General features: G+C 48.3%; 1 protein-coding gene across 1 annotated transcript; it reads right to left on the bottom strand.

Annotated features, from left to right (window-relative positions):
• Positions 1-14,826: 14,826 nt before the first annotated feature.
• LOC311114364 (voltage-dependent calcium channel gamma-2 subunit-like) lies at positions 14,827-16,965 on the bottom strand (the record flags this gene model as incomplete). The annotated part of the gene is made up of 2 exons (XM_084189622.1): positions 14,827-15,371; positions 16,821-16,965. Coding segments are annotated over 2 exons (690 nt in total), but the record flags the coding sequence as incomplete, so codon positions are not given.
• Between the last annotated feature and the right edge of the window lie 35 nt (positions 16,966-17,000).

The raw sequence follows: 17,000 nt of genomic DNA, 5'->3' as shown, positions 1-17,000 counted from the left end.
AACCTGGCCTAACACATATAAATATCTATTACATTGTATATATTCTGTTTCTATGGCATCTAGAAAGGATATATGGATTATATTTGTCTCCTGAGTGGCGCAGTGGTCTAAGGCACTGCATCGCAGTGCTAGCTGTGCCACTAGAGATCCTGGTTTGAATCCAGGCTCTGTCGCAGCCGGCCGCGACCGGGAGACTCATGGGCAGCGCACAATTGGCCTAGCGTTGTCCAGGGTAGGGGAGGGAATGGCCGGCAGGGATGTAGCTCAGTTGATAGAGCATGGCGTTTGCAACGCCAGGGTTGTGGGTTCGATTCCCATGGGGGACCAGTATGAAAAAAAAATTTTTTATATATATATATATATATGTAAGTCGCTCTGGATAAGAGCGTCTGCTAAATGACTAAAATGTAAATGATATTTCTATGGCCTAGCATTCTAGCACCTGGACCAACATTCTTGAACTTGGCCCAACATTCCCTAATGGAAAAATACTACCTCTGACAGTGAGAAATCCACCTACATTGGGGTGGAGATTAAGATGAAACTGTTATCTATTTACGACAATAATACATGTTATGTATATTCTTCATGTTGTCTGAGTTATGCAGGAGAACATGATAACTTGTATATTTTTTACAGTTCTGCATATGAGGGACCTTTCCATCCCTCTCTCCCTCCATCACCCACTGTCTCTCTCCTCTCCATCCCCCCTTTCTGTCCATCAATCCCGCTCTCTCTGTCTCTCTCCACCCCCCCCCCCTCCGCTCTCCATCTGTCTCTCTTTCTCCATTTGCAGCTGGAGACCTTCACATCATTTCCAAACCCGTTTGTTGTTTATTCGTTAACAACCCTGTAATTACTGTTCTAATAAACCTCCTCTCATTAGAACGGGGTCAGACCCACAGTCCTATAATAGCCTCTCATGTCTAACACACACACACACACACTGCAAACATACACACAGACCCACGTCCATGTTAGCCACTTATGTCAACACACACACACACACACACACACACTATGCTATGAGGCCTCTTTTGAACTAGGCTGTCCGTCCGCCTCAAAGCCACTCGTTCATGGTGATTGAATCTCATATTATGCCCCACATTAAAATAGACCGCTGCCTTGGAATTCTGTTCCCATAACTACTGATAGCATAATGACATGATGCTGAGGGTTATCAGTTATGATACTGTGTTATGGTAACTGTTGTTTTAATACAGTATGTGGCTTTATGGTTTGGTCTTTAATGTTAAATATGTGGTTAATCTGTAGCTAGCTATGCAATCTTAAATATAATTACATTTAATAGATGCAATATTAAATATATTATACATATTTAATAGTTTTCGAATGCATTCTAGAGAGTCATGATGAGTTTGGGGGGAAGATTTAAGCGGTCGGTTCCACACATTGACAGACAGACAGGCAGCATCAATGTCCTTGCTTTGTAAATGTGTGTGTATATGTGTGTGAGATGGAGAGAGAGAGAGAGAGAGATATTGGTTCTGGCATGGCTTGGGGTAGAGTTTGGCTGCGTTGTATCCAGTCTGGCGTGGTGTGTGTGTGTTGGCATGATGTGTGCGTAAACCAGGGTGCCTGGCTAAGACTGAGACTGGCCTAGCAGGGTGGAGGGGGACCCCTCACCATGGAGGTCTGGCATGGAGAGACAGGGGGGAGCCATGACCACACACACACACAGGTTTAGTGCAAGGGCACCATCTGGGACAGGGAGTTTCCTGACACACACACACACACAGCCTCCATCCCATCTGTCATCAGCAGGACACAGCCAGGGAGGTGTGTGTCACACTCACTAGGGCGAAGGCCACCTGTTACTACTGTGAATGAGTTTATAACACTCACAATATAAACATCAGAATCAATATAAAAAGCACTTCACTAAAATACTGCACCAAAAGCATCATAACTTTCCCCAGCGTCCTTCCCAAGCCCTTGTGTCAGCCTCTAAACATGGAATCCGCAGTCGGGGAAAACAGCGCCACTGGCCGCCACACCGCCGTTGTTATGGTTTTTGTTGCGAATTGAGGAACGTCACGCAGCATGTTACAAAAAATTCCAGTACATATTGTGCTCTTCTATCGCACGTGCAATTATGTCAGAGGGGATAAAACAGTATTCATTGTCAGCAGTAACTTTTTTGTTGTTGTAATATTGCAAACAGACGTGGCAGTTTAAACATTAATGATTCCAACTTTAAAAGCTGCTTAAAATGAAATTTCAATGAACGTTTGCATGTGCATTGGTGTGTGTGTGCGCGCGCGTGCGTACCACCGTGTGTGTGAAGCCTACTAGACCGTAGCTAACCTAGCTACCGCACAGACTGCTATTGGTATTCTGCACCTGTCCTCCTCAGCCAAGGAGTGTGTGTGCGTGCGTGCGTGTGTGTGTGCGTGCCCTGCCACAAACCCACAGCACCCCTGTTGACTGGCTGGCTGCAGTATTGCCACCGGCCACAAGAGGGGGCAAGAAATACAACATTTACATTTTAGTCATTTAGCAGACGCTCTTATCCAGAGCGGCTTACAGTTAGTGAGTGCATACATTATTTATTTTTTATTTTTCATACTGGCCCCCCGTGGGAATCGAACCCACAACCCTGGCGTTGCAAACGCCATGCTCTACCAACCGAGCTACATCCCTGCCGGCCATTCCCTCCCCTACCCTGGACGACGCTGGGCCAATTGTGCGCCGCCCCATGGGTCTCCCGGTCGCGGCCGGCTATGACAGAGACAGACTTTCTGGGAGATGTAAGATGTATTCGTGAAGTTTCTCGGAGAAGGAGTGATGATCTAGGATCAGGTTCCAACTGTTCATATAATTGTATTCATTATGATCTAAAAGGCCAAACTGATCCTAAATCAGTACTCTGAGACGCTTGGTAAAATACTCACATAGGAGTGCTTATTTGGGATCAGTTTTGCCTTTATATGTCGGCTCAACCGGAAATGTTAATGGCGCATTGTCATGTCTAAATCCACGATCGGACTGAATCCTTGAAGCCAAGGTGATGTTGTTCTGTAGGATAAGGGATAGACATGGCTTGCGTCCCAAATGGCACCATATTCCCAGCGCACTACAGTTGACCAGAGACCTATGGGGGAATGACCCTAAATAGGGAGTAGAGTGTCATTTGGTATGCAGAAATGATAGGATACAGCAGCTTGCTTGGTCATGGTTGGACAGCATTGGAGTGGATAGCCCTGGGCTAGATAACATGGCACAACAGGGAACTAGGTCTGCCTGCCTGTTTGTCTGCCTGCCTGTCTTTCTGCCTGTCTAAAGTTCATCCTTCTCTCACCTTTCACCTTCTCTCTTTGTTTCTCATCTCTTTTTTTTAACTCCTTTCCTCTCTCTCTCTCTCTCTCTCTCTCATCCTCCCTTCCTCTCTCCCTCCATCCCTCTTTTCTCTTCCCCTCTCTCCCCCCTCCATTCCTCCCTCTCTCCCCCTCCATTCCTCCATTTCTCCCACCCCCTCCATTCCTACCTCTCTCCCTCCCCCTCCATCCCTCCCTTCCCTCCCTCCCCCTCCTTCCTTCTCTCTGTAGGTGGAGGTACAGACTGTTCTATCGTCCTTTCGCCCCAAACTCTTTGTGACCCACAGAGCTCATTAAGAGGAGCAGGGGAGAGAGGACAGAGCATCTGTTCTAACAGGCAGCGCAGTATACTGGTAACACACAAATCAGTCACCACACCTCAACACAGTATACTCACCCAAACATTACACTATATGGGGTTGGTTTCTTGGCATATCATTCATGCTTGGAGTTATGAGTTGAGTTATGTGTTGTGAGTGACGACTCGTTGCCTTCATCAATGAGGTCACAGAAAAGAACAGGATGTACACGAGGACAGTGGTATAACATGATTAAATGATTCCACCTCCAAGCCAGAGGAGGGCAGTGTGTGGCTGGCCCACTCTGACTAATATGAAGGACCCCCCCCCCCACTCTCTGTCGATTTCTGTGTCCCTTCTCTCCCTCTCTGTCGATATCCCTGTCCCCCCTACCTCGCTCTCTCTTTCTCAATCTCTTCCCCCCTCACTCTCTCCTCTTCAGTGATCACACAGCAGCACTGTAGAGAGACATGCCAGAACCTTTGATCCCACCACACCAGGGGAGAGAGAGAGAGAGAGAGCAGGGGGTAGAGTGTGTCACATATACTGGGACAGGCTAGTGTTCTACATTCTACTAGAACTCTGACATAATTATCACCACTGATGGAATGGCACAGACAGGAGCAAAGGATGGATGGATGGATGGAGGAGAAAAGGAGGACAATAACCGCTTGCAAAGAGGATCTGTTGATAAAGATAGACAGATCATTTCCACAACCAGAACCACATCACCTACACACACACACACACCAAATCAGCTACTCAGTTTCAAGCCAGTCATTAGACTAATAGAGAGGAAGAGGAAGTAGAGAGGAAGAAAAGAGGAAGAGGAAGAAGAGAGAAGAGAGGAAGAGGAAGATAAGAGGAGAGGAAGAAGAGAGGAAGAGGAGAGGATGAGATTAATTGACATCATCCACAGTGAAAAATCACTACAGTCAGGACACTAGTCAGAGATCAATATGAACATGGCAGTGACCTACAAGCACACATACTGTACAACATAATAATAATAATAATATGCCATTTAGCAGACGCTTTTATCCAAAGCGACTTACAGTCATGCGTGCATACATTTTTGTGTATGGGTGGTCCCGGGGATCGAACCCACTACCTTGGCGTTACAAGCGCCGTGCTCTACCAGCTGAGCTACAGAGGACCAACATACAAACCACCATACTTTTTATTGCATTGATGAAGTGACTGAGCTGTATATGTGTGTTCATAGGCGGGAAGTAATTTGGGGGTGGAGGTCTGGGGGTGCTGCGATGCAGAATTTCTTTAGGGCCCGCGCTTCAGGCTATATGGGTCCACTAATACAGGACTAGTAAAGGCCCAGTGATACAAATGGCTATATGGGTCCACTAATACAGGACTAGTAAAGGCCCAGTGATACAGATGGCTATATGGGTCCACTAATACAGGACTAGTAAAGGCCCAGAGATACAGATGGCTATATGGGTCCACTAATACAGGACTAGTAAAGGCCCAGAGATACAGATGGCTATATGGATCCACTAATACTCCGGGAGAGACAGAAGAGGTTGTGTTTTCTCTAGCAGGAGGTAAGCTTGGCTTCTTATATGGTGTTGAGTAAAGCTTAAACCATGTATTTAGATTGTAGGTAGGTATTGTAGTTAGGTATTATAGGTAGTTTACTCAGGTAGTTATTGTAGGTTATTGTAGGTAATTATTGTAGGTAAGGACTGTATTCGGCGGACCCCGGCGAAGCACGAGGCTAGCTTACCCACTACTTGGACCAACAAAGCTAGCTAGCTAGCTAGCGGGTAGCTACTGGTAACTTTTAGCAACTGTGGTTAGTTGTTTCCAATGTTATTTCACGCTTAAGAGTACCTGTGATTGAGCCAGCTAGCTGCCACCATTCAGCAGTTTTTCTAACCTCATTATCATTAACGTTAGGTGGTTGGTAGCTGCTGTACTTAATTACGGCTACTGATTGCAGTCTGCCAGTTTGGCTTTATACATAGCTTGGGCTTTGTCGAGTAAGGCTTAAACTATGTATTTAGATTGTAGTTAGGTATTATAGGTAGGCATCGTGGGCTGTATATTATTAAGTAGTAGTATAGGTAGGCATCGTGGGCTGTTGTGGGTAGTTGTTGTGTAGTTACTGTAGGTTACTTTTGTATTCGGCGGTGCCGGGTGTAGCACGAAGCTAGCTAGCTAACTCACCTCCTGGATTAGCTGGCGAGTAGCTATTAGCAACGGTAGCAACTAAAAACAATATCCTTTTAGCCAGCTACATTCGTTCGCAGCGACGCCGTTTTTCAAACAAAGTCAACACAGCAGCCATTGCTAGCTAGCCAACACTACCAGCTGGCTGTACTGTAGTAGCTAAATACAATATCTTTGTGCTAGCTACCCAACGTTTAATCATTGCTGCGTTATGAAAGGTAAGCTTGGCTTCTTATATGGTGTTGAGTAAAGCTTAAACCATGTATTTAGATTGTAGGTAGGTATTGTAGTTTGGTATTATAGGTAGCTTACTCAGGTAGTTATTGTAGGTTATTGTAGGTAATTATTGTAAGTATTGTATTCGGCGGACCCCGGCGAAGCACGAGGCTAGCTTACCCACTACTTGGACCAACAAAGCTAGCTAGCTAGCTAGCGGGTAGCTACTGGTAACTTTTAGCAACTGTGGTTAGTTGTTTCCAATGTTATTTCATGCTTAAGAGTACCTGTGATTGAGCCAGCTAGCTGCCACCATTCAGCTGTTTTTCTAACCTCATTATCCGAGGCATTAACATTAGGTGGTTGGTAGCTGCTGTACTTAATTACAGCTACTGATAACAGTCTGCTGTAGTTTACAACAATTCTAATTTCTAAAGTGGAAGTTGGGAGAGTTTTATTCGGGTGGTTCAGTGAAACAATTATAGTTTCTGAGGTGTTTAGTTCATTTCATTCCGATCTCCTCTGCATTATTGTAGCCATCTGCTGCAGCCTGTCAACTATGCCTCTGCCTATCCCTGTTCTCTCCTCTCCGCACAGGCTACACAAACGCCTCACACCGCGTGGCTGCTGCCTCTCTAACCTGGTGGTCCCTGCACGCACCACACACCTGGAGTTCCAGGTCTCAGGCAGCCTCTGGAACTGCCGTTCTGCCGCCAACAAGGCTGACTTCATCCCAGCCTATGCTACCCTCCAGTCCCTCGACTTCCTGGCGCTGACGGAAACATGGATTACCACTGAAAACACTGCTACTCCTACTGCTCTCTCCTCGTCTGACCATGTGTTCTCGCATACCCCGAGAGCATCTGGTCAGAGGGGTGGTGGCACAGGAATCCTCATCTCTCCCAAGTGGTCATTCTCAATTTTTCCCCTAACCCATCTGTCTATCTCCTCATTTGAATTCCACGCTGTCACAGTCACTAGCCCATTTAAGCTTAATATCCTTGTCATCTATCGCCCTCCAGGTTCCCTTGGAGAGTTCATCAATGAGCTTGACGCCTTGATAAGTTCCTTTCCTGAGGATGGCTCACCCTTCACAGTTTTGGGGGATTTCAACCTCCCTACGTCTACATTTGACTCATTTCTCTCTGCCTCCTTCTTTCCACTCCTCTCCTCTTTTGACCTCACCCTCTCACCATCCCCCCCTACTCACAAGGCAGGCAATACGCTTGACTTCATCTTTACTAGATGTTGCTCTTCTACTAATCTCACTGCAACTCCCCTCCATGTCTCCGACCACTACTTTGTATCCTTTTCTCTCTCGCTCTCCTCCAACACTACTCACTCTGCCCCTACACAGATGGTAACGCGCCGCCGCAACCTTTGCTCTCTCTCTCCCACTACTCTCTCCTCTTCCATCCTATCATCTCTTCCCTCTGCTCAATCCTTCTCCCTCCAATCTCCTGATTCTGCCTCCTCAACCCTCCTCTCCTCCCTTTCTGCATCCTTTGACTCCCTGTGTCCCCTATCCTCCCGGCCGGCTCGGTCCTCCCCTCCAGCTCCGTGGCTTGATGACTCATTGCGAGCTCACAGAACAGAGCTCCGGGCAGCTGAGCGGAAATGGAAGAAAACTAAACTCCCTGCCGACCTGGCACCTTTTCACTCCCTCCTCTCTACATTTTCTTCATCTGTTTCTGCTGCTAAGGCCACTTTCTACCACTCTAAATTCCAAGCATCTGCCTCTAACCCTAGGAAGCTCTTTGCCACATTCTCCTCACTGCTGAATCCCCCCCCCACCCCTCCTCCCTCTCTGTGGATGACTTCGTCAACCACTTTGAAAAGAAGGTTGACGACATCCGATCCTCGTTTGTTAAGTCTAATGACACTGCTGGTCCTGCTCACACTGCCCTACCCTATGCTTTGACTTCTTTCTCCCCTCTCTCTCCAGATAAAATCTTGCGACTAGTGACTGCAGGCCGCCCAACAACCTGCCCGCTTGACCCCATCCCCTCCTCTCTTCTCCAGACCATCTCCAGTGACCTTCTCCCCTACCTCACCTCGCTGATCAACTCATCCTTGACCGCTGGCCATGTCCCTTCCGTCTTCAAGAGAGCGAGAGTTGCACCCCTTCTCAAAAAACCAACACTCGATCCCACTGATGTCAACAACTACAGACCAGTATCCCTTCTTTCTTTTCTTTCCAAAACTATTGAGCGTGCCGTTTTTAGCCAACTCTCTTGCTATCTCTCTCAGAATTACCTTCTTGATCCAAACCAGTCAGGTTTCAGGACTGGTCATTCAACTGAGACTGCTCTTCTCTGTGTCACGGAGGCTCTCCGCACTGCTAAAGCTAACTCTCTCTCCTCTGCTCTTGTCCTTCTAGACCTGTCTGCTGCCTTTGATACTGTGAACCATCAGATCCTCCTCTCCACCCTCTCCGAGCTGGGCATCTCCGGCGCGGCTCACTCCTGGATTGCGTCCTACCTGACCGGTCGCTCCTACCAAGTGGCGTGGCGAGAAGCTGTCTCCGCACCACGTGCTCTCACCACTGGTGTCCCCCAGGGCTCAGTTCTAGGCCCTCTCCTTTTCTCCCTATACACCAAGTCACTTGGCTCTGTCATATCCTCACATGGCCTCTCCTATCATTGCTATGCTGACGATACACAACTAATCTTCTCCTTTCCCCCTTCTGATAACCAGGTGGCGAATCGCATCTCTGCATGTCTGGCCGACATATCAGTATGGATGACGGATCACCACCTCAAGCTGAACCCTGGCAAGACGGAGCTGCTCTTCCTCCCGGGGAAGGACTGCCCGTTCCATGATCTCGCCATCACGGTTGACAACTCCGTTGTGTCCTCCTCCCAGAGTGCGAAGAGCCTTGGCGTGACCCTGGACAACACCCTGTCGTTCTCCGCTAACATCAAGGCGGTGACCCGATCCTGCAGGTTCATGCTCTACAACATTCGGAGAGTACGACCCTGCCTTACACAGGAAGCGGCACAGGTCCTAATCCAGGCACTTGTCATCTCCCGTCTGGATTACTGCAACTCGCTGTTGGCTGGGCTCCCTGCCTGTGCCATTAAACCCCTACAACTCATCCAGAATGCCGCAGCCCGTCTGGTGTTCAACCTTCCCAAGTTCTCTCACGTCACCCCCCTCCTCCGCACACTCCACTGGCTTCCAGTTGAAGCTCGCATCCGTTACAAGACCATGGTGCTTGCCTATGGAGCAGTGAGGGGAACGGCACCTCCGTACCTTCAGGCTCTGATCAGTCCCTACACCCAAACGAGGGCATTGCGTTCATCCACCTCTGGCCTGCTGGCTCCCCTTCCTCTGCGGAAGCATAGTTCCCGCTCAGCCCAGTCAAAACTGTTCGCTGCTCTGGCACCCAATGGTGGAACAAGCTCCCTCACGACGCCAGGACAGCGGAGTCACTCACCACCTTCCGGAGACATTTGAAACCCCACCTCTTTAAGGAACACCTGGGATAGGATAAAGTAATCCTTCTACCCCCCCCCCCCCCACCAAAAAAAAATAAAATAAAAAAAAAATCATAATAATTGTAAAGTGGTTATCCCACTGGCTATAGGGTGAATGCACCAATTTGTAAGTCGCTCTGGATAAGAGCGTTTGCTAAATGACGTATATGTGCCCTTGAGCAAGGCACTTAACCCTAATTGCTCCTGTAAGTCGCTCTGGATAAGAGCGTCTGCTAAATGACTAAAATGTAATGTAAATGTAATACAGGACTAGTAAAGGCCCAGAGATACAGATGGCTATATGGGTCCACTAATACAGGACTAGTAAAGGCCCAGAGATACAGATGGCTATATGGATCCACTAATACAGGACTAGTAAAGGCCCAGTGATACAGATGGCTATATGGGTCCACTAATACAGGACTAGTAAAGGCCCAGAGATACAGATGGCTATATGGGTCCACTAATACAGGACTAGTAAAGGCCCAGAGATACAGATGGCTATATGGGTCCACTAATACAGGACTAGTAAAGGCCCAGAGATACAGATGGCTATATGGGTCCACTAATACAGGACTAGTAAAGGCCCAGAGATACAGATGGCTATATGGGTCCACTAATACAGGACTAGTAAAGGCCCAGAGATACAGATGGCTATATGGGTCCACTAATACAGGACTAGTAAAGGCCCAGAGATACAGATGGCTATATGGATCCACTAATACAGGACTAGTAAAGGCCCAGTGATACAGATGGCTATATGGGTCCACTAATACAGGACTAGTAAAGGCCCAGAGATACAGATGGCTATATGGGTCCACTAATACAGGACTAGTAAAGGCCCAGAGATACAGATGGCTATATGGGTCCACTAATACAGGACTAGTAAAGGCCCAGTGATACAGATGGCTATATGGGTCCACTAATACAGGACTAGTAAAGGCCCAGTGCACCACTTTTGTGAAGAAATTGTTTTTCTTAAAAAAAAAAAAAATATATATATATATATATATACAGTGGGGAAAAAAAGTATTTAGTCAGCCACCAATTGTACAAGTTCTCCCACTTAAAAATATGAGAGAGGCCTGTAATTTTCATCATAGGTACACGTCAACTATGACAGACAAAATGAGAAAAGAAAATCCAGAAAATCACATTGAAGGATTTTTAATGAATTTATTTGCAAATTATGGTGGAAAATAAGTATTTGGTCAACAACAAAAGTTTCTCAATACTTTGTTATATACCCTTTGTTGGCAATGACACAGGTCAAACGTTTTCTGTAAGTCTTCACAAGGTTTTCACACACTGTTGCTGGTATTTTGGCCCATTCCTCCATGCAGATCTCCTCTAGAGCAGTGATGTTTTGGGGCTGTCGCTGGGCAACACGGACTTTCAACTCCCTCCAAAGATTTTCTATGGGGATGAGATCTGGAGACTGGCTAGGCCACTCCAGGACCTTGAAATGCTTCTTACGAAGCCACTCCTTCGTTGCCCGGGCGGTGTGTTTGGGATCATTGTCATGCTGAAAGACCCAGCCACGTTTCATCTTCAATGCCCTTGCTGATGGAAGGAGGTTTTCACGCAAAATCTCACGATACATGGCCCCATTCATTCTTTCCTTTACACGGATCAGTCGTCCTGGTCCCTTTGCAGAAAAACAGCCCCAAAGCATGATGTTTCCACCCCCATGCTTCACAGTAGGTATGGTGTTCTTTGGATGCAACTCAGCATTCTTTGTCCTCCAAACACGACGAGTTGAGTTTTTACCAAAAAGTTCTATTTTGGTTTCATCTGACCATATGACATTCTCCCAATCCTCTTCTGGATCATCCAAATGCACTCTAGCAAACTTCAGACGGGCCTGGACATGTACTGGCTTAAGCAGTGGGACACGTCTGGCACTGCAGGATTTGAGTCCCTGGCGGCGTAGTGTGTTACTGATGGTAGGCTTTGTTACTTTGGTCCCAGCTCTCTGCAGGTCATTCACTAGGTCCCCCCGTGTGGTTCTGGGATTTTTGCTCACCGTTCTTGTGATCATTTTGACCCCACGGGGTGAGATCTTGCGTGGAGCCCCAGATCGAGGGAGATTATCAGTGGTCTTGTATGTCTTCCATTTCCTAATAATTGCTCCCACAGTTGATTTCTTCAAACCAAGCTGCTTACCTATTGCAGATTCAGTCTTCCCAGCCTGGTGCAGGTCTACAATTTTGTTTCTGGTGTCCTTTGACAGCTCTTTGGTCTTGGCCATAGTGGAGTTTGGAGTGTGACTGTTTGAGGTTGTGGACAGGTGTCTTTTATACTGATAACAAGTTCAAACAGGTGCCATTAATACAGGTAACGAGTGGAGGACAGAGGAGCCTCTTAAAGAAGAAGTTACAGGTCTGTGAGAGCCAGAAATCTTGCTTGTTTGTAGGTGACCAAATACTTATTTTCCACCATAATTTGCAAATAAATTCATTAAAAATCTTACAATATGATTTTCTGGATTTTATTTCCTCAATTTGTCTGTCATAGTTGACGTGTACCTATGATGAAAATTACAGGCCTCTCTCATCTTTTTAAGTGGGAGAACTTGCACAATTAGTGGCTGACTAAATACTTTTTTTCCCCACTGTATATATATTATTCATATATATATTTGTCCTGTTTACTTCCTGCGGCTATGTGTGTCTTTTAAAATTATGAAATAAAATACATTGATCGATCAATCAATCAATGAAGACAACAACAGAGGTTCCAATTGTATCGATCAATCAATCAATCAACAAGCGGTCATATATAGTTCCCTAAGGGGTTCCAATTTTATTAATCATTGGGACTTGATGCATCCAAGATAAGGATCATTCGATTCATTTTGGCACCTTGAAAAGACGTTAAGCTTTTTTATTTTCATTGAAACAACACAACGCAAAAAAAAAGAAAGAAAGAAAGAAAGAAACACCATAAGGCTGAGTGAGATTTCAAAATGAAGATGACATAAGTATATGTTCCAAAGAAATCATAGTTTCTTTTCTTATTAAAAAAGAAAAAAAGGCTTTACGTTCCTCAAAGTTTGTTTCTTTGATTAGTTACGCCCTTGAAAGCGTTGTTAAATGAAGCCTCGCCCCTTCTCCCGGCCTGTCGTCGAAAAAAGAGAAATACACACGTTACAGTAACATTTTAACTTCCAGCTTGGTTTTCACAACAACCCCCTACTGTACCGCCTTTATTGTATCATTGTTCAAAATGTAGGTTGGATGATTTGATTAGCATGCATGTAAAGTTCTTAACTTGGGAGTCACTCAGTCTTAGCTTCCTCTAGTTGATCATCTTTTCTCACGGGTTCCTCTCATTTTTTTATAGCAAAGTGTCTTTCACAATGTGTCCGTTTGTCTTTAATTAAGTAAGCAGTCCACTGTCCCATTACCCAGAAATCATGTGGCTCATCATGTGACTCCCCACTGGACTCTACCTCTTTTTTTTGTAGCGCGTCCGTCCGAAGAGGAAGTGATGTCGACGTTTGACATTTAACCTATCACCCCCTGTTGACCTTTGGCCCCAAACAAAGATGGCCACGGACCAGGGACCTGAGTCAGCAGAAAGGTAACAGAAGGAATCACTTAAAAACAATAGAATCTATCTAAATATTATAAACTAAACTGCTTGTTGGCTAGTTGCCATTGTTTCCCGTAAGCTATGTTTACGTCACTTGTTGTTGTTTTTTTTCAGTCCGAACGAATCAACTCGTTCCTCCTCCTCCGCTGTAGTTTCCATGACGACTTGATTTCGTTTCACCTTGTTTTGTAATTTTTGTTATTTTCTCTCAGCGTCAGGGAAGTCTCTCTGTGATTTAGTAACATATATATTCATATATTGATATATAATTAATACATATATTAACTTAGACCATTTCTTTTTTTTTGCGGCCTGGGTTCCCTCCCTGCGTTAAAGTCCCAAACCGCAATGGTTCACAGTATTAATGTGAAAAAGTATTAAATCAAATAGATAGAGCAACTAAAGAGAAGAGTGTAGGGAAGGAGGGGGGAGAAGGGTGCAGGGGTGTAGGGAAGGAGGGGGGAGAAGGGTGCAGGGGTGTAGGGAAGGAAGGGGGAGAAGGGTGCAGGGGTGTAGGGAAGGAAGGGGGAGAAGGGTGCAGGGGTGTAGGGAAGGAGGGGGGAGAAGGGTGCAGGGGTGTAGGGAAGGAAGGGGGAGAAGGGTGCAGGGGTGTAGGGAAGGAGGGGGGAGAAGGGTGCAGGGGTGTAGGGAAGGAAGGGGGAGAAGGGTGCAGGGGTGTAGGGAAGGAGGGGGGAGAAGGGTGCAGGGGTGTAGGGAAGGAGGGGGGAGAAGGGTGCAGGGGTGTAGGGAAGGAAGGGGGAGAAGGGTGCAGGGGTGTAGGGAATGAAGGGGGAGAAGGGTGCAGGGGTGTAGGGAAGGAGGGGGGAGAAGGGTGCAGGGGTGTAGGGAAGGAGGGGGGAGAAGGGTGCAGGGGTGTAGGGAAGGAAGGGGGAGAAGGGTGCAGGGGTGTAGGGAAGGAGGGGGGAGAAGGGTGCAGGGGTGTAGGGGAGGAGGGGGGAGAAGGGTGCAGGGGTGTAGGGAAGGAAGGGGGAGAAGGGTGCAGGGGTGTAGGGATGGAGGGGGGAGAAGGGTGCAGGGGTGTAGGGAAGGAGGGGGGAGAAGGGTGCAGGGGTGTAGGGAAGGAGGGGGGAGAAGGGTGAAGGGGTGTAGGGAAGGAGGGGGGAGAAGGGTGCAGGGGTGTAGGGATGGAGGGGGGAGAAGGGTGCAGGGGTGTAGGGAAGGAGAGGGGAGAAGGGGTGTTTGGGGTTGGGGGACCAAGAAGAGAGTAATAAAAAATAGAACCCCACTACCTCACCCCTTCTCTGGGTACAGAGAGAGCGTGACACCCCATCCCCTCCTTCCCATCCTTTCTCCCTGCTCCTCCCGTTTCCCCATCCTCCCGTTTCCCCATCCTCCCGTTTCCCCATCCTCCCGTTTCCCCATCCTCCCGTTTCCCCATCCTTCCGTTTCCCCATCCTCCCCCGTCATAACTTTACAAACATGTTTAAAACTCCTTAAACAACGGTAGATGGGAAAATCATGCATTTTATTTTTTTATTTTTTTCAGAAATCCTTTTGCGCTTTTTTTCAACATGGAAACTCATATGATGGTGAGGATCATCATCATCATCATCATCGCTGTTGTAGAACTATCCAGAACGGAAGCAGATCTAATCTGTTTTGTTCTGTAACGCTCTTTCATCCCTCTCCTCCTCCCCCTCTCTCCACCCCTCTCTCCACCCCCCTCTCCCGCCCTCTCTCTGCCTCTCATACAGGTGTGGTGCGGCGGTTAGCTGCGTTGCCCGTGTCTGTCAGGTCTTTCTGAATACAGTTGTGGACCTGGAGGAAGCTGTGGTCCCGTTCCAACGTGGTTGAGTTATAGGTGGCTGTCGGCGTGCCTGTCTGGTTTTTCAGCGTATCCCGCGGCAACGTGTACATGGATAGCTCCGTCGACGGCAGCGCCCCGAATGCCTTCAGCCCCACCGGGGACGTATCCCGGGATGCTTCCCCCGTGGAACGGGAGCTGGAGCGCGAGCGGCCCCGGTAGCGGTAGCGGTAGGAGGGGATGCGTGTGATGGCAGCGCCCTGGAGGTAGTCTGCGGCGCTGATGGCGGCCCCCACGCGGAGCTGCCGGTGGCGGTCGATGAACATGTGCACGGCGAGCACGCCCACCATCTCAGCCATGATGAAGGAGAGGGCGCCGAAGTAGAACGACCAGCCATAGGAATAACTGTTCTTCTTAGAGTCCGACTTGGACGGGTCGCCCGCGTTGGCTGATATGTAGACGATGATGCCGATGATGTTACTCAGACCTGGAGGAGAGGGGGGAAGGGGTGATAGATGGGGGAGAGAGGGAGTCATCATCAGCCTCATCATCATAATCATCATCATCAGCCTCATCAATCTCTCTCTCTAATCACTTTCCTGCCTTCATGGAAGGTTGGGGCATTTTAACTCTCTCTCCACCACCCTCTCTCACACTTTCCCTCTTTTGCTCTCTATGTGTCTATCATCTCTCTCTGGCTCTCTCTCTTTCTCTCTGTAGTCTCTCTATCACTCTGTTCTTTAATCATATATATATAGAACATGCAGAAAGAGCAGTGTGTGTGTGTGTGTGTGTGTGTGTGTGTGTGTGTGTGTGTGTGTGTGTGTGTGTGTGTGTGTGTGTGTGTGCGTGCGTGTGTGCGTGTGTGTGTGTGTGTGTGTGTGTGTGTGTGTGTGTGTGTGTGTAAATGATGGGGCTAGAACAGAGCAGAACTATGTCAGGGACATCTTATTTTTAGAGATGAATCCTCATGGGTTCTCCACAGCCTAGCAACAGGAGAGAGAGAGAGGGGGGAGAGAGGAGAGAGGGAGGGGGAAAGGAGAGAGAGAGAGAGAGAGAGGGGGGAGAGTTGAGCGGGGAGGGAGAGAAAGAGAGAGATGTGCTCTATATGTCTGACCTGCCCCATGAAGATAGTTATCTGGCTCAGCATAGCCTAGAACTCCTCTCTCTCTCCGTCTCCCTCCCTCTCTCCCTCCCTCCTCCTCTCCTATTTTCTCTCCCCTCCCTCCGTCCCTCAATCTCCTTCACTCTCCCCTCTTCATCCCTGCCTTCCTGCAAAGACGAAGAGGATGCCTGTTACCCTCTACACATCCTACAACCCCTCCCTCCATCCCTTACTCTATTTCTCCATCCCTCCCTCCCTACCTCCAGAGCCTCCTTCCCTCCCTCCCTCCCTCCCTGCAGAGCCTCCTCCCCTCCCTCCCTCCCTCCCTGCAGAGCCTCCTTCCCTCCCTCCCTCCCTCCCTCCCTCCCTCCCTCCCTACCTCCAGAGCCTCCTTCCCTCCCTCCCTCCCTACCTGCAGAGCCTCCTTCCCTCCCTCCCTACCTCCAGAGCCTCCTTCCCTCCCTCCCTCCATACCTGCAGAGCCTCCTTCTCTCCCTCCCTACCTCCAGAGCCTCCTTCCCTCCCTCCCTCCCTACCTGCAGAGCCTCCTTCTCTCCCTCCCTACCTGCAGAGCCTCCTTCCTTCCCTCCCTCCCTCCCTCCCTCCCTCCCTCCCTCCCTGCAGAGCCTCCTTCCATCCTTCCCTCCATCCCTTACTCTCTTTCTCCATCCATCCCTCCCTACCTGTGGAGACTCCCTCCATCCTCACAAGCAGAGACAAAGACAACGGCTCCCTCCCTCCCGCTACCCCTTCCCTCTCACCCTCCCTCCCTCTATCCCCCTCTCCCTCTATCCCTACTCCCTCCCAAACCCTCCCTCCCTCCATGGCTACCTGCGGAGACGAAGAGGATGCCTGCACTAAGGATGATGTTGTGGCGTGACTTGTAGAACTCGCTGGCAGCTATACACAGCCCTCCCATGAAGAGCAGGATCACACTCATGATGGGGAAGATACTGGAGGCTCGCACCGCACCTGAGGAGGGACACACACAGACACAGGCACACAGGCAGG

The sequence above is a fragment of the Coregonus lavaretus genome (genome assembly GCF_964263955.1).
Source record: "Coregonus lavaretus genome assembly, contig: HAP1_SCAFFOLD_6424, whole genome shotgun sequence".
NCBI lineage: Eukaryota > Metazoa > Chordata > Actinopteri > Salmoniformes > Salmonidae > Coregonus > Coregonus lavaretus.
The sequence above is the reverse complement of the archived record's forward strand: the minus strand, read 5'-3'. Positions and strand labels throughout refer to the sequence as shown.